At 32.4% G+C, this 24,645-nt stretch overlaps 1 protein-coding gene across 1 annotated transcript in view; it reads right to left on the reverse strand.

Moving 5' to 3' along the window:
• The window catches only part of LOC143245806 (transmembrane 9 superfamily member 1-like), an 84,123-nt gene that overhangs the window by 54,559 nt on the left and 4,919 nt on the right, over positions 1-24,645 (reverse strand). Inside the window, exons 2-6 of the mRNA XM_076492059.1 lie at positions 22,577-22,666; positions 16,428-16,509; positions 11,691-11,795; positions 3,732-3,850; positions 677-786 (exon numbers count right to left, since the gene is read on the reverse strand). Coding sequence (XP_076348174.1) covers positions 677-786; positions 3,732-3,850; positions 11,691-11,795; positions 16,428-16,509; positions 22,577-22,666 — 506 coding nt within the window. The remainder of the gene's footprint in view (positions 1-676; positions 787-3,731; positions 3,851-11,690; positions 11,796-16,427; positions 16,510-22,576; positions 22,667-24,645) is intronic.

Genomic DNA, 24,645 nt, shown 5'->3' on the forward strand with positions numbered 1-24,645 from the left:
TTGAAGACAACTTTCATCACAAGCAAAACAGAGTAAATTATTACTATACAACATTAACACGTCTGTGTATTTTACATAGAAGGAAACACACGTATGTATAAGTACTAAGTACTGTTTTTTATTCTGTATGAATACATTCTTTTTACGTTTAGGTCAATACTAAATTCTTTTACAAAGAGATGTGGTAAAATACATTATTACAAAAAATATATATTAATTTTATTAAATAAAATATTGTTTTTTTTTATTACAATGTGTGAATTAATTTCAGTTTTACATAGGTGTTCATTAGTGTTTTAGAGTATCTGGTGATAATTTCTAGAACTGATCCAAGACTTTTCATTTTATATCTAGTGCAACATTCAGTATATACATAAAATATTAACCTTAATATTATATATATTTTGCAATTTTTTACTTGTCTAGTGGTTTTGTGTATCAACAAAAAATAATTTAAAGGAAAACAGTCTATTTTGATACAATTCAGTATATTGTGTTAGGTAAACTTAAATCCATAATTAAACAAAACAGCCTACCCTGATACAATACAGGTCACCGTGTCTTTGGTAAACTGGAGTCCAGATTAATTAAACACTGCTTACTGTAATGGGATCCAGTTCACAGAATAAATGTGTGGTAGGTAAACTGGAGTCCAGATTAATTAAACACTGCTTACTTTGATGGAATCCAGTTCACAGAATACGTGTGTGTTACATCTACTGGTGCCTCCAAGTTGTCTAGCGAGAGAGGAGAATGATCCTTTGTTGACACATTAGCTCCAATAATCTGAAAATAATATTAAAACATTAAAATTGGACTCTCAAGAATTCATTCTCCGATGATTCTCTTATATATCATAGAAACAAGTTCCTTCCATAAAATCAAGGAGGAGAGAATAATGTTGGTCAAGACACAACTTCTGCTATGTAATCAGGAGAGAATAATGTTGGTCAAGACACAACTTCTGCTATGTAATCAGATTTTTTTTATATCTCATGGGTATACACTTGTTAATGTTAATAGGGTCTGTATGAGATTAGAACTTGTTTATAGTTATTTTTAAGGTAACATGTTTAACAGTTGCTAAATAATGACCATTACTAGGCAGCCATCACTACGGTACAAGAAACATGTTGATAGCAACAGGAAACAGAGTTTACTACAATTGCAATGATTGTAATGTTGGAACTAGCATTACATAAAGTTTAAATGTAACCGAGAACCTTGGTCTCCTACCTGACATTCCAGAGTGTAATCCTAATCACCAATTTTTATGATAATCAGTTTTAATTACCTTAAAATGTGAATTCGTCTTTTAAATTAATTAACGTGTGTCTTAGTTTTGGATCAAAAAATATCCTCACACATGAGTGAATTCATCATCTTTCTGTCATCCAGATTAACCACACAAAAAAAGATTGTTTGTTTGTTTGTTTTTGAATTTTGTGCAAAGCTACTTGAGGGCTATCTGTGCTAGCCGTCCCTAATTTAGCAGTGTAAGACTAGAGGGAAGGCAGCTAGTCATCACCACCCACTGCCAACTCTTGGGCTACTTTTTTACCAACGAATAGTAAGATTGACCGTCACATTATAACGTCACCATGGCTGGAAGTGTGAGCATGTTTAGTGCAACGGGGATTTGAACCTGGGACCCTCAGATTATGAGTCGAACGCCTTAACCCACATTGCCACAAAAGAAGAATTTCACCTTAATTGTACAAGGTTTTATTAACCCAAAATACGACCGATGAAACGATATTTACGTACATCTGTACACATAAGGAAATCTAATTCTTATAAAGATTATAGAAGTACACCAGAAACAGACACTTTTATTGCTTGCAATGAAACTTGTAGTAAAATCAGATGACTTTTATAGGTTTGTAAATTTAAAAAAAATTAAAATGAAGACAATGGAGTACGATTTACATCAAATAACAATTAACGTACCTCGTTCTCATTGTATTCAAATTGATGTACCTCGTTCTCATTGTATTCAAATTAACGTACCTCGTTCTATTGTATTCAAATTGACGTACCTCGTTCTATTGTATTCAAATTGACGTACCTTGTTCTATTGTATTCAAATTGACGTACCTCGTTCTATTGTATTCAAATTGACGTACCTCGTTCTCATTGTATTCAAATTGACGTACCTTGTTCTCATTGTATTCAAATTGACGTACCTTGTTCTCATTGTATTCAAATTGACGTACCTCGTTCTATTGTATTCAAATTGACGTACCTCGTTCTATTGTATTCAAATTGACGTACCTCGTTCTATTGTATTCAAATTGATGTACCTCGTTCTCATTGTATTCAAATTGACGTACCTCGTTCTCATTGTATTCAAATTGACGTACCTCGTTCTATTGTATTCAAATTGACGTACCTTGTTCTCATTGTATTCAAATTGACGTACCTCGTTCTATTGTATTCAAATTGACGTACCTTGTTCTCATTGTATTCAAATTGACGTACCTCGTTCTCATTGTATTCAAATTGATGTACCTCGTTCTCATTGTATTCAAATTGACGTACCTCGTTCTCATTGTATTCAAATTGACGTACCTCGTTCTCATTGTATTCAAATTGACGTACCTCGTTCTCATTGTATTCAAATTGACGTACCTCGTTCTCATTGTATTCAAATTGACGTACCTTGTTCTATTGTATTCAAATTGACGTACCTTGTTCTATTGTATTCAAATTGACGCACCTCGTTCTCATTGTATTCAAATTGACGCACCTTGTTCTATTGTATTCAAATTGACGCATTCAAATTGACCTCGCTCTATTGTATTCAAATTGACGTACCTCGTTCTCATTGTATTCAAATTGACGTACCTCGTTCTATTGTATTCAAATTGACGTACCTCGTTCTATTGTATTCAAATTGATGTACCTCGTTCTATTGTATTCAAATTGATGTACCTCGTTCTCATTGTATTCAAATTGACGTACCTCGTTCTCATTGTATTCAAATTGACGTACCTCGTTCTATTGTATTCAAATTGACGTACCTCGTTCTATTGTATTCAAATTGACGTACCTCGTTCTATTGTATTCAAATTGACGTACCTCGTTCTATTGTATTCAAATTGACGTACCTTGTTCTATTGTATTCAAATTGACGTACCTTGTTCTCATTGTATTCAAATTGACGTACCTTGTTCTCATTGTATTCAAATTGACGTACCTCGTTCTATTGTATTCAAATTGATGTACCTCGTTCTCATTGTATTCAAATTGACGTACCTCGTTCTCATTGTATTCAAATTGACGTACCTCGTTCTATTGTATTCAAATTGACGTACCTCGTTCTCATTGTATTCAAATTGACGTACCTTGTTCTATTGTATTCAAATTGACGTACCTCGTTCTCATTGTATTCAAATTGACGTACCTTGTTCTATTGTATTCAAATTGACGTACCTCGTTCTATTGTATTCAAATTGACGTACCTTGTTCTCATTGTATTCAAATTGATGTACCTCGTTCTCATTGTATTCAAATTGATGTACCTCGTTCTCATTGTATTCAAATTGACGTACCTCGTTCTATTGTATTCAAATTGACGTACCTCGTTCTATTGTATTCAAATTGATGTACCTCATTCTCATTGTATTCAAATTGACGTACCTCGTTCTATTGTATTCAAATTGACGTACCTTGTTCTCATTGTATTCAAATTGACGTACCTTGTTCTCATTGTATTCAAATTGACGTACCTTGTTCTCATTGTATTCTATATTGAAAGTAAGATGAGTCCACAGGTGTAACTTGTGGGTATGTGGTAAAAAACCCCCTTCTTCCAAGTGTCCAATAAATCCACGAAGTGGAAGATCATCTATAAGTAATTTTTTAAACTAAGTTTTCAAACAAAATATTTTAAACTATTTTGATACAGTAGTTACAAAACAGAAACTGAAGTGTAAATAGAAAAATCTGATTAAATATTTTTTAACTTGATTAATAAAACAGTTCCTGCTACTTTCTTAAGCCAGTTTGAACACCAGCCAATATGAATTTATAAAAGAAGCTTTTGAATAAGGAAAACTTGATTTTAAGATAAGAATTATAATTTTAAAGATAAGAAGATAATTCTGGAGAAATGAAGAAATAATAAAGATGAATGAGCTATAAAACTAATTAATTAATGACTGAAAGATATTTACTCTTATTAAGTGAGCTCCATTATAAAGGTATTGGATGAGTGAGATTATAAACTGTTACTCATTACATTCAGATTTAATGAAGGTTATGTTGTACTGATGTTATTTTTTTGCTTCACCTAACTCTAATGAGCCCAATTTTACTAATTTACAATATATCATTTGTGAGGTTAATAAAGTAGCTTTTGTATTTTATATTATGATGTAATAAAGTTAGCTAAATGCTAGTTGCAATTTTAAAATTCACCAATATGGCTTATTTCATAATTTGTCATACCTATAAATTATCATTATGTTATTTATAAATTTATTCACAATGAAGCCAACATGTTCAACAGACGGATTGCATTACTCAACAATTATATCAGTTTATTATAATCATTTTGTCCAATTATATATGTTAATTATTTGAACATAAAAATACATATCTTCAAGGATTTGGTTTTTAACTGTCAACTTAATATCCACACACAACTAACTGACTGCTGAGAACATTGAAGATTTGAAACCCACACCCAAATTATTGTATTTAACTCAGAAATATACATACAGAAAACTTGTTTAAAATAAGGAATAATCACTTCTATAGAACTTTAATCACAAACAACTGGTGAATAACAAACCTATGTGAAGACAACAACTGCTGTTTTTATAAACATTTTTATTATACTATCCACAATCCATGACTGGAGTGACAAAATTAGATACAAGCTCCTACTCACATTACAAAGTCACCAGATATTATAGTGGATGCTACTTGTTATAGAGTCCTAATACAAATTTAAATTTATTCTTAGAAGGTTTTGAGACATACTAAACAGCAGTTTCATTCTGATGTCAAGTGTACAATTTGTGGTGATCTTAATGCTGTTATATTCTAAATGGATTATGAACACCTCTACACTTAAACTTTGCCCAAAACATGTTGAGAGAGATTAACATTTTCCATATCAGAGTTATCAAATATAATTCAGTTACTGATCACTTATTTAGGGTGTAACCAGGTATAATTATTGCAGTCAACAGTGTCCACTTCTCTTATTTAAATAATCCTATATAATAAAAGATATTTGGATTTTAAAAATTAACAGAGAAATATTTGGAAGCAAAATATACATAGTACAAAATGTATACTGGTAACAATGAATTATTTTGTTGGTTTTTTTTATATATGTGTTAAACATTTTATTCATATAAACTTGAGTATAATCCTTATATACAAGAAAACATTATACAATCTACTAAACCTAAACATTTATATAATTAAAAGAGTAATGCGTAAAGCTTTTAAAACTAAGTTATGCAAACATGAAATAAGGAACAATGGAATGAATCACCACATGCACTGGGTACTGGGAACTGATCTGTTAAGTTAAGAGTTTTAATATCTCATTCAGTACTCAGATTTTGATAGTGATAGTATCATTAGACCAAGTTTCTCTTACAAGATAAGACATTCACTTTGTCATTTATATCACACCATTTGGCTCAGAGTATCTTTTGAACTAGAGATATTTGGTGTGTATCATGTGTTGTAGATTAGGCTTAACCTTGTAGTCACTGAGACATTCCATATAATCTTCACAGAACTCTTTGTACTTAAACCTCATATTCAAGTAGTTTAGGTAGGGCAACAGAATTGATTCTTATTGGTTTCACATTTTTAAACTTCATACATTCAAACAGAAAACATAAAAACCAAAGAAATATTTTGTACGTGAAGCATAAGTCCCCCCCCATATGTTATTGAGGTTGTCAAAACACAAAACAAAAAATAATTACAGTGGTACCTCGGTTCTCAAACAATTCGGTTTTCGAGTATATTGTTTTAGAAAAAAATGTCTCAGTTATCAAACATAAACTCTGTTCCCGAACCAAGCTGTCATGGCCCGAACCCCCGAAATAACCCTAACGACCCTTCAACTATTTTCAGCCCAAGCCAAGCTTGCCCAAAACATTTTACCCTCACCTGTCGCTCAGTCCACACTCCCGCTAAAATCTGCTGTGAACGATCTCATTTTGGTTTTTTTCTTTTTCTAAATATTCTGATTAAATAAGCAACCATGGGGTCAAATAAGGATAATGAAAGCAGCAAACCAAAAAGAAAAGTTGTTAGAACCACAATAGAGGTGAAAAAAGATCTCACAGCAAAGCATGAGAATGGAGTTCACGTGTCTGACTTTGTTACACAGTTTGGTATGGTGAAGTCTACAGTCTGCACTATACTGAAAAATAAAGAGTTCATCGAAGGAGCTGATGTTGCAAAAGTAGTGACAGTGCTTACGAAACAAAGATCACAAACAGTGGAAGAGGTAGAAAAACTGTTGTTGATTTGGGTAAACATAAAACAGTTAGCTGGTGATAGCATTTCCAAGACCATCATTTGTATGAAAACAAAACAGTTGCATGCTGACCTCCTGAAAAACACCCCTGGAATGAGTGCTGATACAAGTGATGCCTTTAAGGCTAGTAGGGGGTGGTTTGAAAAATTTAGGAAGAGAAGTGGCATACATAGTGTGGTGAGACATGGGGAGGGTGCCAGTTCTAACAAAGACGCTGCTGATAAATTTGTTAGGGAATTTAAGGACTATGTAAAAGCTGAAGGTTTTATTCCCCCACAAGTGTTCAACTGTGATGAGACAGGCCTCTTTTGGAAGAAAATGCCAAAGAAGACCTACATCACCAAGGAGGAGAAGTCACTGCTAGGACACAAGCCAGTGAAGGACAGGCTAACTCTATTGTTATGTAGTAATGCAAGTGGGGACTTAAAACTTAAGCCTTTGCTTATGTACCATTCTGAGAACCCGAGGGTTTTTAAGAAAAATAATGTCTTGAAAAGTAAACTAAATGTCATATGGAGGGCTAATAGTAAAGCACGGGTAACCAGGCAATTATTTATGGAGTGGGTCCATAAAGTGTTTGCCCCAAATGTAAATAATTACCTTAATGAAAAACAGTTGCCACTCAAGGCCCTTCTTGTGATGGACAATGCACCTGCTCACCCACCAGGCTTGGAGGACGGTTTGGTGGAGGAGTACAGCTTCATTACGGTGAAGCTCTTGTCCCCTAACACGACTCCTCTCATTCAGCCCATGGACCAGCAGGTCATATCAAACTTTAAGAAACTACAACAAAGCACTGTTTCAAAGGTGCTTTGAAGTGACCTTTGACACAGAGTTAACCCTCAGAGAGTTATGGAAAAATCATTTTAATATCCTCCATTGCATGAGGATCATAGACAAAGCCTGGAGGGAAGTGTCTTTGAGAACCATGAACTCAGCCTGGAAGAAATTGTGGCCAGACTCAGTAATAGAGATTTTGAAGGCTTTGAGGCTGAGCCTGTTATCGAGGATATTGTCTCACTAGGCAAGTGTATGGGTTTGAATGTGAGTGGTGATGATGTGGAGGAGTTGGTGGAAGACCACAACGCTGAGCTCACCACGGAAGAACTCCAAGACCTTCAGAAGAAGCAGCAACAGAAGGCAACTGAGGAAGTGTCTTCAGATGAGGAGGAGGGAAGGGTGGATGTTCCTAGTCCACTAATCAAGGAAATGTGTGGAAAATGGGGAGAGTTACAAAGTTTTGTGAAAATATTTCACCCTGACAAAGCTGTAGCAAACTGCAGCATAAACCTTTTAAATGACAATGCCATGTCTTACTTCAGAAACATTTTAAAATGCAGGCAGAAATAGGTCCAGTGAGTCTCAAGCAGGTTGTAGCAGTGCAAAGAGACAGAAAGAACCCCAGAAGGAGAGTCATCTGACATTTTTATGGAAGGTGACTCCCCTTCCAAACAATAATAACCCTCCTACTCTGCACATTCCTAACCACCTTTCACTTATGCCATCAGCTCTCCTCAGCACAGGTAAAGTACAGTTAAATTTTCATTTATTGTGTTTATAGTTTTTGTGGTTGACTTTATGCATGCAAGTATTATTATACAGGTATAAATAAGCAATATTTTTACTTAAAATGCTTCATAATGTGTAATTTTTGGAGGTCTGTAACTGATTAATTTAATTTACAGTATTTCTTATGGGAAAAACTGATTCAGTTTTCAAACAGCCTTCTGGAACAGTTTAAGTTTGAGAACCAAGGTGCCACTGTACTTGCAGTTTAAAGAAACATCAAAACAAGTTATTACTCTGAAGTTAACAAAAATTATTCACAATGAAACAGATGTACAAATTTACTGTAACACTCAAACTACAAATTCAGAAGATGTGATTGGTGGGTTGATTCTTAAATAAAACTTCCCTATACTCTAAGTTCTTAAAACTTATGAAAAAACATCTGAGCTCTTCTGATATTTGAAATTTAAATTAGATACCCATGTGTAGCATGAAATTCAAACAGATTTTAATGAACAGCTATAAATCAATATAAGCCAACTGATATCAAAGCTTAAGAAACACATACAGTATATGAACATAGAATAAAAAAATCTCCAAGATCTATAATGACTAGAATGCACTGAATTATCAGTTGAGTGTTATCACTATTAACAAAATTTCAACAAATACTGGCTGTTCCAAGTAAAAGGTGTACAGAAACAATTCTATCTTGTAGCCACAAATTATGTTCCAAAAATGATGGATAGTTGCAAAAATCCTATTTTTTTTTTATAAAGGTGTGCTTTAAAAAAAGAAACAAAAAAAAAATACAACAAATGGAATGTAAAAAATAGTTCATTCATTTAAATATACTTCTTAAAATTTGTTCATCAAAACCCTTTGTCAGACTTTGCTATATCCAGTTTCTCCAAAGATTTTATGTAAATTAAATAATGAATAAGACTTCATGTATCTCAATTGATTCTTGCAAGAAGATTAAAATATCTGGTCCCATTTTTTAACCCATTAGTAGCAGATGCAGCAAAAAAAGCATTCAGAAGGTTATAAAGCTGTCACTGCATTCTTTTTTAAACAAAAAGTTGATCACAACTTAACAAATCACAAAACAACGGTTGATCACATCTTAACAAATCACGAAACAACAGTCGATCACATCTTAACAAATCACGAAACAACAGTCGATCACAACTTAACAAATCACGAAACAACAGTCGATCACAACTTAACAAATCACGAAACAACAGTCGATCACAACTTAACAAATCACGAAACAACAGTCGATCACATCTTAACAAATCACGAAACAACAGTCGATCACAACTTAACAAATCACGCGAAACAACAGTCGATCACAACTTAACAAATCACAAAAACAACAGTCGATCACAACTTAACAAATCACTAAAACAACAGTCGATCACAACTTAACAAATCAAATAAAACAACAGTCGATCACAACTTAACAAATCACTAAACAACAGTCGATCACAACTTAACAAATCCGCGAAACAACAGTCGATCACAACTTAACAAATCACTTAAACAACAGTCGATCACAACTTAACAAATCATTTAAACAACAGTCGATCACAACTTAACAAATCACGAAACAACAGTCGATCACAACTTAACAAATCACGAAACAACAGTCGATCACAACTTAACAAATCACGAAACAACAGTCGATCACAACTTAACAAATCACGAAACAACAGTCGATCACAACTTAACAAATCAATTAAACAACAGTCGATCACAACTTAACAAATCACGAAACAACAGTCGATCACAACTTAACAAATCACGCGAACAACAGTCGATCACAACTTAACAAATCACTTAAACAACAGTCGATCACAACTTAACAAATCATGAAACAACAGTCGATCACAACTTAACAAATCACGAAACAACAGTCGATCACAACTTAACAAATCACGAAACAACAGTCGATCACAACTTAACAAATCATGAAACAACAGTCGATCACAACTTAACAAATCACGCGAAACAACAGTCGATCACAACTTAACAAATCAATCGCGAAACAACAGTCGATCACAACTTAACAAATCACGAAACAACAGTCGATCACAACTTAACAAATCACGAAACAACAGTCGATCACAACTAAACAAATCACGAAACAACAGTTGATCACAACTAAACAAATCACGAAACAACAGTTGATCACAACTAAACAAATCACGAAACAACAGTTGATCACAACTTAACAAATCACGAAACAACAGTTGATCACAACTTAACAAATCACGAAACAACAGTTGATCACAACTTAACAAATCACGAAACAACAGTTGATCACAACTAAACAAATCACGAAACAACAGTTGATCACAACTAAACAAATCACGAAACAACAGTTGATCACAACTAAACAAATCACGAAACAGTTGATCACAACTAAACAAATCACGAAACAACAGTTGATCACAACTAAACAAATCACGAAACAACAGTTGATCACAACTAAACAAATCACAAAACAACAGTTGATCACAACTTAACAAATCACGAAACAACAGTTGATCACAACTAAACAAATCACAAAACAACAGTTGATCACAACTTAACAAATCACAACAACAGTTGATCACAACTTAACAAATCACGAAACAGTTGATCACAACTTAACAAATCACAAAACAACAGTTGATCACAACTTAACAAATCACAAAACAACAGTTGATCACAACTTAACAAACCACAAAACAACAGTTGATCACAACTTAAACCACAAAACAATGGTTGAACATGACTCAAGATATAAAACAATAGTTGATTACAACTCAATATATTATTGCAGTGGCTGTCCATGACTCAAGAATTATTGTATAATGGTTTAACAGGACTCAAATTATAGCACAAAAACTAAACACTCTACACCACGAGAAATGAACACTCCTTCCAAGAACTGAGAAGTACATCTTATCTCTCCACAAGTCAGCACAGCCTATGTCATACCTATCACACAAAATTATGAATCCCATTTTTCTTTAACCAAATGTATAAGAAGTCATCCAATGGATGGAGTACTGACTATAATTCTGAATTTATATATTTACAAGAAATGTAACAAGTTTGTTATTAAAGTGTACAGTTCTGTTGTACATAAAAAAAATACGTATTACAACAGCACTGTCCTTAAAGTATGCAATGTATTTCTGAACTGGTAACATCAGTCTGAATCTGAAACCAACAAGGTGGACTGCAAGATGATGTTAAGATAAAGTTACTTTTGGCTATCATGCACTTTACACTCATGTACTCCTTTGGTAAACTGACAATATGGAATAAAATGAATAACTGATACTTCTGACATAAAACTCTGTTGAACTGCACTCTGTAAAAGATTATGACATGTGCACTTTGACCCCACCTTAATACACACAGGGTTAAAACTAATTATAATGTGAACTGCAGTAATAAAAATAAAATCACTATCAACAGAAATATAATGTGTTAAATGTGTTATGCAATAAACACTAAGATATAAATTTTAGCCTGATTCTGGTATAAAATACACTCTTACGTAAACCTTGGAAAGATGACTCTTTTGTTCTCTGGTACTCAAGCAAAATACAGTAGAACATTACAGCTGGACTGAAAATCACCAAACTTACTGGTTAATCATACTTACCAAGAACAAATTCAAAGTAATAGAGTTCTTCCACTGCACTTCTGATTTTCTCCAAATCCTTGTGGTCCATGCGGACTGTGCACAACTTTGCATCCACAATAGGAACTGTAACAAAATTTTTTGATGGTTACTTAAATAGTTAGTAGTTCATTAGGCACGTTTTGTATCACAATATCAGCAAATGGAATGAAATCTGGAGTAAACAGGTAGGAAAAAAAATGACCAAATCTTTTATTTGGAACCATCACTATTATTATAATTACATTTGGGGATGATATGTTAGAGATAAAAGTGACAATTCAAAAATAAATTTTTTGTTTGGGTATTATTCTGCAGTATCCTCTTTTGTACTCCCTTATATTGCTGTCATTAGGATGGATACGTCTGATAGTATTTATAATATACACAAATGACTGGTAAAGAAATATGTAAAAGTAAAAACAAATGTTTATATTCTATTATTTTATGTTAAGATTATCTTTAATTATTCCCATACTAATTTTGGTCAGTTAAGATAACCACAAGTTTTGTAAATTTGATATAAAAGGACTCATTTTGTAAATGACAACAATAACTTGGCATGCTATACATACACACACACATACAAAGTATATACCAACTTATCACTCTATAGATAAAAAATATCTATTTCAATCTTTACTTTTATTGAAATCACATTATTATTTGAATTGAAACTCACTTTACTATAAGTTTAAGTTCAATTTGTTCCTCAACTGAATATTAATATTGGGAATGTATCATCTAACGTTAAAAACAGAATCACTTTACAACAGTATCATTATTGTTTTGTTGCATGTATCAAGGATTCTCTCATTTTCTGGTTACTCCCATATGCTGTACCTCATTCAGAAATGTACATATAGATAATTATTGTAAGGCAGTCTTTAACAATGAGTGCTTTCTTTAAAGTAGAGGTCATGGTCTGGAGATCCTGTGGTCATGACCGAGAAATCATTAAATGAAATATTGTTACCTGTGGTTTCAGAACATGAATAAATGGACGAGTGGCAGGATTTTGGTAGTGGAATGTTGGTTCTGTTGGATATTCTAAATTATCACTGACTCTAATTTTTAAGTGGCATTTTCTTCTGTCAATGTACGAGACCTTACAGTCACTAAGTGTATATTTATAACAACCCAAGACTGTAGAAGCTAAGGTACTAAGGGTAAGTCTGTACACTATTATAAGCTGAATTTGAGAATGGAAGTTTTTGTTTTAATTTGAGAAGGGAATTGTTTTTTTTAATTGGTAGGGAATGAGAACCCATTAAAAGAAAGAAAAGAATTAGGGACAATGTGTACATTGGTTGATGGCTAGAAGTAGGGAATCTTTAGGGACAATGTGTACATTGGTTGATGGCTAGAAGTAGGGAATCTTTAGGGACAATGTGTACATTGGTTGATGGTTAAAATTTGTTGTTTGGGAAATTAGTGTAATCTCCAGAAAATCAGTCGTACCCATTATTTGACATCTACCTATGTAGAAGGGAAAGCTCTTCGTGTGAAATGAAACAATTAGAACAAATATTAAAACATCTGTTTAATAATGATATAACCAGATTACATTTGAAGAAGCAGGGGATAAAACTATTGAAACTAGTGTACAAGCAAGTAAAAGTTATTTTACGATAACGAGAGACAGAAAAATGTTTACCTTCTACTGGTAATCCTGACACCTGAAAAATGGTAAAGAATCACTCTCCAGGAGTTCAGATAAGAATCTGATATTGCAATGTTGGGAGTTAAAGTAAGATAGAAACTTGGAAATGTGGCTTGATTGTCAAAATAACAAGTGTCATCAATATGGCATTCATAAAGGACAGGTTTAATTCACATGGAGAGTTTTCTAGCCACTTGTGTTCATGAAAGCACAGAAAACTGTTAGCTATCATCAGATACAGCAGGGATCCCAATGGCAATTCCATCTACCTTGGTCATAAATGACATCATTAAAGAGGAAATGTTTTACCTCTGTGGAGAGGACAAGAATTTCCAGGAATTGTTTATAGGTGAAACCATGATACTGTTCAGTGACAGTGGGAAAGAAAAGGTCCATGGTTAAATTTGAAGTTTCACCACAAGATATATTGGAAAATAAAGATTCATTATCAAAACTGGCCATAATATGTTCATCAGCAAAGGTAAGAGTCAGTAACTCTAATTTAGTTCAAGGTGAGGAGTTTCAGGTTAGGAATAATAAATTTGGACAGGTACCCAGTTTTGTGTACTTTTGGTAGGACAAAAAAATACCAAGTTTGTTGTTACATAGGGCAATTTGTTGAAAGTCATTTCACCTCTAATATTTTGACTTTTTTTGCATCTTCATGAATATAAAATCTTATATTTTCTCTCAAAGGTAGTTATAAAAAGTCTATTTTTTTTTAAATTTACTAAGCTGATGGTTTATTTTACCAATATACTCAGGTTTTTCATAATGGCAATATTTGTCTGGTTTAATGTCATTGTTTTTAAAACAGAGTTCAAAGGTTTATAGTTCAACATCATTTCTGACCTACGGTTTTCTTTCCATAAATCCATAGCCAGATAATTACAACAGTAGCCTTAACCCTTTCAGCACGGTTGCCGACCACAGTCAACTTGAAGGCTCAGTGCAGCAGGCGACCTTCCTTTATTCCTGTTATTCATATGTATTAAATTTAACATATATAGTATTGGGTACAATCACTGAACATTTCAGGGACTTTTGTTGAGTTATTGCTGAGATATCATGCTTTTAGTACTGATACCGTAATTAGTTGAAGTATCAAACATATATATTCAGCACTATGCCAAACATTAAAATGTGTTATTCAGTGCTGAAAGGGTTAAGCCTTAATGTAATTACTTTAATAACATGAATAATTCTATCTGTCAAGTGTACAGATGTAAAAGAACTAACCAGTATCCCAATACAAAATTCAATGAACTAATTAACACAAACCTGTATCCCAATACAAAATACAATGAACTGATTAACACAAACCTGTATCCCAATACACATAAAATAAATTGTTTCTTTTCTAATTTAACCCACCTGTCAAAACTTTACTTTTTTCAAATCCATAAAACAATTTTTTTTTGGTATCACAAGCTCAAGAGGTTGTATACTTTCACATGATCAAAATTCAAGTCCACTATTGGTATTCAACACATTAACCAGATATAATATTGTTTTATACAGGCATTGTGGAAAGATTTAATAAGATAGATGTTTTGATGCATATGATAATTTATTTGTGTAAAGTTAATTAATAAAAGCTAAACAACTCTACATGTTTCAGTCTTGTGAAGACTGAAGATGTGATAAAAAAAACCCATCTGAGCAGCTTCTTGAAGTAGGAAGTGATGTGAGTGACTGACTAGGATCTTGTCCAATGTGATAAGAAACCCCATCTGAGCAGCTTCTTGAAGTAGGAAGTGATGGGAGTGACTGACTAGGCTCTTGTCCAATGTGATAAGAAACACCATCTGAGCAGCTTCTTGAAGTAGGAAGTGATGCAAGTGACTGACTGGGCTCTTGTCCAATGTGATAAGAAACCCCATCTGAGCAGCTTCTTGAAGTAGGAAGTGATGGGAGTGACTGACTAGGATCTTGTCCAATGTGATAAGAAACCCCATCTGAGCAGCTTCTTGAAGTAGGAAGTGATGTGAGTGACTAACTAGGCACAGAAAGAAGCAAGCAGAAACCTTCCATCCACGAAATCATGAGTCGTAAGACCCAGTAAATGAACAACTCGTATAAACTCATTGCACATGAGTATACCTATGGAGAGTAAGTAATACACACTAAAAAACTAACTACAGATCTCCTGGGGAAAATGGACAATACCTCACACCTCTCAGATTATGAAAAAGCACCACAGAAAGAAACTTTACACATTAGATTCATTCTACCTCAGTAAAATTGTAACTTTAAAGGATAAAATTGTTGGCCGAACATAGTACATGTTAACTATAGCTTGTGTTTCATTTGCAGACATCAATGACCCTGAGAAATGGGACAAGTGTCAAACTAAGTGTTAATCACCTTCCATATTAAATTTTGAATTCATATGAACAAAGGATAATTCAGAAAGCAAACATTTAAAAAACAATGGAAATGAAGTACAAAGTAAAGCTTGAAGTCAATACATATTGAACTATAATGGTAAAGATCTACACCATTATAGATGGTACAGTATGATTGGTCGAGCATAGTCACATCATCAAAACATGGCAAAAAAAATATGAAATGATATGAAAAGACTGATGAGCTGTTGAAAGTTTTAACAATACTTGGAGATCAAATCAACGTAGAGAGAGTTTTCAGTGAGTAAGATGGTACTGTTTTGGAAGTACACATTATTTGAAACATAGTAACTTATTTGCTTAATATTACTGCTTTGGTAATTCAACAAAAATTGAAATATTAACTTAAGAAGAAAGATCACAAACCTAATATCTTGTTCACTGGGTAAAAACAAAACGATTGTTTCATTATGTTCCTAAATTGCTAACTTTAAACATTAACAAAAGTAATAATTTATCAACTTTCCAGGCATTTTATGAAATTCTTAAGCATTACAATGTGAAATAAGTATGTTAGCTATTTAGCCTGTAGTTCAGTGTTACAATGTAGTAACTATGTGTATTAAAATATTGTAACTATTCTGGAATATTTCATAATAAAAATTATTCTTACATTCTACACATTAATTACTTGGACCATGAACTTACCTTTAAATTTTATATCATAATTAGAAAATGCCATTCTGTCACCATCAAGAACTTCCCCCAAAGTTAAGCTCTTGTGCTGAATCTATGAGTGGTTAAACAAGAAATACAATTATATGTCACCTTCCTGAACAAGGAATACAATTATGGTTTACCTTACTGAACAAGGAATACACTATACATTACATCAGTCAAGACACAAAAATAAATCCCAACTTTTAAAGCAATAAATATACAGAATGTTTTTATTATTAATTGTTATCATACATGAAAGGAATGCCATGCTAGCAGAGACTGTTATCATACATGAAAGGGATGTAAAACTGGTGGAGGTCGTTGTGAGATTCAGAAGCAATGTAAAACTGGTGGAGGTCGTTGAAGGAATGTATGGTCAGAAGGAATGTAAAACTGGTGGAGAAGGAATGTAAAACTGGTGGAGGTCGTTGTTACATTCAGAAGAAATGTAAAACTGGTGGAGGTCATTGTTACATTCAGAAGAAATGTAAAACTGGTGGAGGTCGTTGTTACATTCAGAAGGAATGTAAAACTGGTGGAATTCGTTGTTACATTCAGAAGGAATGTAAAACTGATAGTTTCTTATTATATTTAGAAGTAATACAAATATAGATGTCATTACAGTAAATATAGTTTCAATTGTTATTTGAATGAACATGAAACTCATGCAAATTGTTATATGTAAATATGTTATATGTAAATAAGCAGAAAACCAACCCATGTTGTTATTTTATTTAAAGTAAACCATGCTCAAATTATTAATATTTTTGGATTAATGTAATCCTAATTTGAATGTTTTTTTTTATTTGTTTATTTATTCAGGTGAAAGTAGACCAAGCTCAAGTTATCATATTTAATGCAATCCTAGTCTGAATTATTACATTATATTAAATGTAGCTTTAATAGTTATTAATTCTGCTAGAATTACTATATTTAGAATACAAAACTTCCTTGAATTGTCCTATGTTTAAATGAGAGTAAGTACAGGCTGAATTTTTATTATATTTTAAATGAAACTATAATTGGTTTAAGATATTAGATAAAAGGCCTCATACAAAAAATATATTTATACTAATATAACTTCAATTTTTTGTATTTAAAGTAATTATAGTTGAAATTATTACTATATTTAGAAAACAGCAAGTTATTCTGCTGAAATGAAAGATGATGGGAGGCAACAAAGAACTTGTATAATCAATTAATTAATTAACGTTCTTATAAACATAATAAACCATCACAGTACAGCATTTAACTATGATGTACATTCATAATGCATCACAGACAGTTTAAAATGTACATAACCAACATGTCTGATCATTGGGTTGTGATAACCATTTCAAACAGGTGAATCAATAAATCACTCAAGTTTTATTACATCAGGCTTGTGATAACCATTTCACACAGGTGAATCAATAAATCACTCAAGTTTTATTACATCAGGCTTGTGATAACCATTTCACACAGGTGAATCAATAAATCACTCAAGTTTTATTACATCAGGCTTGTGATAACCATTTCACACAGGTGAATCAATAAATCTCTCAAGTTTTATTACATCAGGCTTGTGATAACCATTTCACACAGGTGAACCAATAAATCACTCAAGTTTTATTACATCAGGCTTGTGATAACCATTTCACACAGGTGAATCAATAAATCACACAAGTTTTATTACATCAGGCTTGTGATAACCATTTCACACAAGTGAATCAATAAATCACACAAGTTTTATTACATCAGGCTTGTGATAACCATTTCACACATGTGAACCAATAAATCACACAAGTTTTATTACATCATTAAAATCAACGTCTTGTCTTTAAGTAATGAACTTACAACAACTACCTAGAAGTTGTAACTATGGAAATACAAGTTTAATTTGTTGATGATTAATCTCTCAATGATTAGTTGTCTTGAAACTTCTCATTGGCTGTGGAGCATTATACATAGCATTGTTACATTCTCAGCTCTGAAACACAGTATCATGGTTCCTATGTCAATTATAGACAGAATTTTCTCCACCAGTGGAATAAAATATTATATAAACTTGAATACTGAAACTATGGAAGTTACACAAAGTTAACCTTGATAGTTCCATCAGCTACTTAGTATTAAAGGTTCAGTTATTAAATATGTCCTACAGTTTCATAACCCCATAACAATGAAAATTTAACTAAGAAATAACAAAAAACATTCCATTTATATATACAGAAAAATAAATGTTTAGTTATACACAAATGAATCCTGAAACAGATGTCCTTAAACCATTCAAATACTATATTTCTTTAAAGCTACATAAGGTAGTTAAAACAACAAACAGAAAACTGCACAATTTCAGTTACTAGCTTTCTGTAATGCATAAATAGTTACTGGATGTTTCTTTCCTTCAACACATATGGACAGTTGTACTATTTCTGTCTCAACATCTGTTCTAACGTAGTGTTCTTTATTACACACCCACACCAGTATATGTCAAGTATCCCGTCTGTAAGTTTATCCTCAGCGTTACACTACAGCAAGTATAATCAATTAACACTTTTTTCATGAAGACTAATCAGTTTCTGTGGTACATCATGACGTGCTAAGTTTCACGAGTACAAAACTTTCTAACGAGTTAATCTTGGCCACAAGATGAATAACCATTTAACAGTTCTATGACTCAACCACTTTAGCACATGTTTCAAGAATCAGATACGTTACACACTAAATCTCAGATTTTAAAGTATGATGCCCTCCAATGGCTTAGCATAACAATGAATAGAAAAACACTAAACATCAGGTTTCAATATTTACACCGAGCACACAACTCAGATAGCCCATTGTGCAGCTTTGTGCTTAACAAGACAAATAAATATTATGATTTTAAAGCATTATTAATTTTCTGTTTGAGATGTATAACAACAAATAAAAGGTGATTCATTTTCTACAATTATATCTTCCATACATAAGTTCAATTCATCGTTAATGTTTCCAACAAAGAAAGTCTAACCCAAAATTCAATCTTTATTAACACGAGTACATGATGGAATATATCTTTCCTTTAAAAACATTAGGTTGTAAATAACAAAACCTTTAGTGAACAGTTTATAGTATTTCAGGATGAAATCAATCATATTTGCTTGTTTGTAATATTTTAAAGCATGGACTACTGGTCTTGAAATTGGTTATTTTTGTGGACTTTAAAACTTACTAACCTTTAGCAATAATAAAAAGGTCCATATATACAAAACATGTCCATTTGGATAAACTTTAAACAAATTTCATTAAATGTTTCTGGTGAGAAGTGCCAGTAAAACCAGAATATTTATTATGCAGTTCTAACTAAATCTTTTACACAAAATATTAAACTGTTTGTTGTTATTCAGGACTAAAAAGAAAGAACCATATGCTTCATCTACAAATTGTACAGACTTGAATAGGCACATTCAGAAATATTGTTGACTTTTAAAAGCTCAGAAATTATTCTTTGGTTGTGAATTACACACACACTCAATATCTCAAGACTGTGAATGACAAAACTTTGGTTACTAAGCAACTAGACAATGATATCAGCCCATTTCAAATACATTAGAATATGGTATGTTTGTAGAAATGATATCACTTTTAAATGATGTGCAATGAGAGTACAATGTAACAATAACACATTTACTCTCACCAACAGTGTGTTCCTGGAATAATGTAAATTAAAAAATACAACACTTCCACGTTTATCAGTTTCTTTTAATATTACTATAAACACTTTTCCAAACAGTTTCAAGTTTCTCAACTTATCTCTTTCACCAAAGAAATGTTTTTATAATGTTTCTCAAGTACCTTAGGTTATACTTAAATGTTTGCATCTGGTTTACAAACTGTTCACCACATAATATAATAAACAGAATTTTGATAGATAAAAAAATTCTTGCCTAAGGAAACTAGCACTTGTTATCTGTATTGAAAGATTAACACTTTTCCATAAAAATTTCTTTTATACTATAACAAAATGACTCAACTTCTGTGTATAGATATCAGAATAAGTAACGTCTTTCAATCGTGAAAAATTTGATTACAAATTCAAATGATAGGATCCCCTTCCTGAAATGGAATTTTTGAAGACATTTATATTATCCTAAGGGACACCCCATGTGATATGCATATCCTTCAACACATAACTTGCAATAACAGCCACATTCAAAATGTTTGAACAATGCCAAAGCTGTACAACTGACGAGTCAATTCTAACAATTACAGTCCATCTTCAGCCAAGTTTAACAGCAGTTATTCCATTCATCCTGAGCCTGTGAGAAAATATTGATAAAACATTTTAAACTGGATTTCTTTCCTCCAGGGTAGTAGATCACCTGTTCAACCCAGAAGAGATAAATCTGTACCATGTGCTGAGACCAGCAATAAATGTATTTTAATGTGTACACATCCACAGCAGTAACCTACAATTGTTGAAATAGGCAGAATTTTCATTGGGTTTATAAATAAATTTATTCCACTGCAACCTACTATCGTGTCTCCTTTCAGCTGCAGTCACGTAACATGAGAAGAATAGAGCCCTATCAATCCAGACTTTATCAGTGAGCCACCCCCCAGTCATTATGAACAGATTACTGGAGGGCTAGATTTGAATATTAATGTTTCTGTATGAGGGCCTAGATATTGGTAACATCACATTGCTATGATCATTTTATGCACAGCTAGTTTATCAACCTCAGGAAAAGGAAAAAAGGAAGTGACAATGTCGTGCTACCATCAACCAGTGTACAATTTATACATACACATCTACTAGAGTGAGGAACTCACAATGTACATACCATAATACTTAAGAGTAGTTGCATCTTTAAATAACTCCATCAAGCTAAACTCATATCTCCTCTTTACATTCCCGACCTTTTAACTCGTTAAGATTAGCTAGTTTAAAATTAATGGCCCGACATTCTTACATTCCCAGCATTTTAACTCATTAAGATTAGCTAGTTTAAAATTAATGACCCTACAAAGCACTGAAATCAGCCATAAGTCTTATTTATCGTACAACTTCTCCCATTACAGTCATAACGTTTCACATATTTTTGAGAGAAGTTACCAGCACAGACTGTCAAATGATTTCTATAACTACTTTCTTTTCAAAGTATTCCTAAATCGAAATAGGAAAAGCAGTCTCTAATTCTGCTCCCTTGTAGATAAACTTCAATTACACACTGAGTGAGATACGAGGAAACCATTTTCCCTTACTCTTAGGTAATTACAATAATAATCATTTCTTGTTAAGCAAAAACTCTGACAAGCTGAAACAAAGTTTTCTATCTCTAGTTTTCACCACTAATATCATCCACAATATATTAAGGAATGATTATAATGATATAACATATGGTTCAGAAAACTATACCAATTAATGCATTAAGATATACCACTTTACAAGTTTTACTTTCATGTTATATCAAACACCAAAAACAGTGTTTCAGTTAAATAATACTTCCTATTGTTTGTGAAATAATTATTTGTATTATTTTCACCAGAAGTTCTTTACATATACTTTTACCAAGATACTTGATGAATATTATTTCATCTCAATTTCAATAATCATTTTAGAAAAATTGGCATTTATTACACATTTAATTCAGTTCAGAATTAGGATTTTATTTTAGATTACAGAACACACCAGAGACATGTTTAAGTGCAGCTTGCATAGACTGCAGGACAGACCAGAGACATCTTTAAATACAACTTCCATAAACAGCAGGATACACTTGAGACATATTTAAATACAACTTCCATAAACAGCAGGATACACTTGAGACAGATTTAAATACGACTTCCATAAACAGCAGGATACACTTGAGACAGATTTAAATACAACTTCCATAAACAGCAGGATACACTTGAGACAAATTTAAATACGACTTCCATAAACAGCAGGATACACTTGAGACAGATTTAAATACGACTTCCATAAACAGCAAGATACACTTGAGACAGATTTAAATAAGAATTCCATTACTGAAAATGAGTGAGCTAATTTTCAGAATAAACCATAGAATCCTCAAAACATTGTAATTCAAGTTATATTTGTGTGCTGTTGATAATTAGGTAATCATCAAAAAATATAGATTATAATCAGATTTTTTTCTTTTAAACTAAGAGCTTACCTTATCTGGTCGACAAACAGGGAGTTGGTAATAATGGTAGGTTTCATGGTTGTTGAAGTAAGGCCCCACTTTGTTTACATACAAAATAACCTGAAAAAACAATGCAAAACAAAAGATCTACATTAACACAAAACATTTTAATTTATTTAAATATTCATGAAATAATTGTTTCAAATAAATTTACATGTTCACTTGTTCAATTATATATTTTATTTATGCAATATTGGGATTACAGTTAACATTTTCTTTTATTATCAATACAATTAATGACATGACTATGTTATAGAAGTTTTTAGTTTAGGAATGCGACTGGTGGTCAACAGACTGTTGTCCTCAATGCTTTGAATTTGTTTAAAAAATATAAGTACTCAATGTCACCCAGTAAAAGCTAATATGTTCTGAAGCACATTATATCCCACATGTAATATACACAGAAGATTCAGAGCTTTCAATTGTTTAACCATGAGAAGTCTAAATTTTGATGCACAAATTCAGTCAATGACTTGTTTTTCATACTGTTATAGGTCCACCATGTAGCTCAATCACAGTTCACTGATGTTTTGGTAAGTTATTGATAGTTCCACCATGTAGCTCAGTCAAAGTTCACTGATGTTTTGGTAAGTTATTGATAGTTCTACAATATAGTTCAAACACAGTTCACTGATGTTTAGGTAAGTTATTGATAGTTCCACCATATAGCTCAGTCAAAGTTCACTGATGTTTTGGTAAGTTATTGATAGTTCCACCATGTAGCTCAGTCAAAGTTCACTGATGTTTTGGTAAGTTATTGATAGTTCCACCATATAGCTCAATCACAGTTCACTGATGTTTTGGTAAGTTATTGATAGTTCCACCATGTAGCTCAATCAAAGTTCACTGATGTTTTGGTAAGTTATTGATAGTTCCACCATGTAGCTCAATCAAAGTTCACTGATGTTTTGGTAAGTTATTGATAGTTCCACCATGTAGCTCAATCAAAGTTCACTGATGTTTTGGTAAGTTATTGATAGTTCCACCATGTAGCTCAATCAAAGTTCACTGATGTTTTGGTACCATGTTATTGATGTTTTGGTAAGTTATTGTTCCACCATGTAGCTCAATCAAAGTTCACTGATGTTTTGGTAAGTTATTGATAGTTCCACCATGTAGCTCAATCAAAGTTCACTGATGTTTTGGTAAGTTATTGATAGTTCCACCATGTAGCTCAATCAAAGTTCACTGATGTTTTGGTAAGTTATTGAATGTTCCACCACGTAGCTCAATCACAGTTCACTGATGTTTTGGTAAGTTATTGAATGTTCCACCACGTAGCTCAATCACAGTTCACTGATGTTTTGGTAAGTTATTGAATGTTCCACCACGTAGCTCAATCACAGTTCACTGATGTTTTGGTAAGTTATTGAATGTTCCACCACGTTTCCACCATATAGCTCAATCAAAGTTCACTGATGTTTTGGTAAGTTATTGATAGTTCCACCATGTAGCTCAATCAAAGTTCACTGATGTTTTGGTAAGTTATTGATAGTTCCACCATGTAGCTCAGTCAAAGTTCACTGATGTTTTGGTAAGTTATTGATAGTTCCACCATGTAGCTCAGTCAAAGTTCACTGATGTTTTGGTAAGTTATTGATAGTTCCACAATATAGCTCAATCAAAGTTTACTGATGTTTTGGTAAGTTATTGATAGTTCCACCATGTAGCTCAGTCAAAGTTCATTGATTATTACTAAATTATATATTTTTTGTATAACCATGGTAAAACATTTATAAGATAAGGAATATTCTATCAAAAATAGAGAACATTTCTGATAGTAATTATTATAAAAATATCTCATGTTTTTAGTATTAGTGTAGAACAGATATTATATTAGTTAGCAATTTCCACTTGATATGCTTTCTATCAGTATATACGAACTGTATTTTATATTCCAGAAGTAATAAACTGGTGTAAATTTTTAAGTAATTAAAAAAAAAAAGACAGAAGTAAAAAATTATGGTTTTACAACTCAAAGTAAGTACTTGACTCTATAATATAAATATATTACGAGCTGTAACATTATTTGGGGACTG

The sequence above is a fragment of the Tachypleus tridentatus genome, chromosome 3 (genome assembly GCF_004210375.1).
Source record: "Tachypleus tridentatus isolate NWPU-2018 chromosome 3, ASM421037v1, whole genome shotgun sequence".
NCBI lineage: Eukaryota > Metazoa > Arthropoda > Merostomata > Xiphosura > Limulidae > Tachypleus > Tachypleus tridentatus.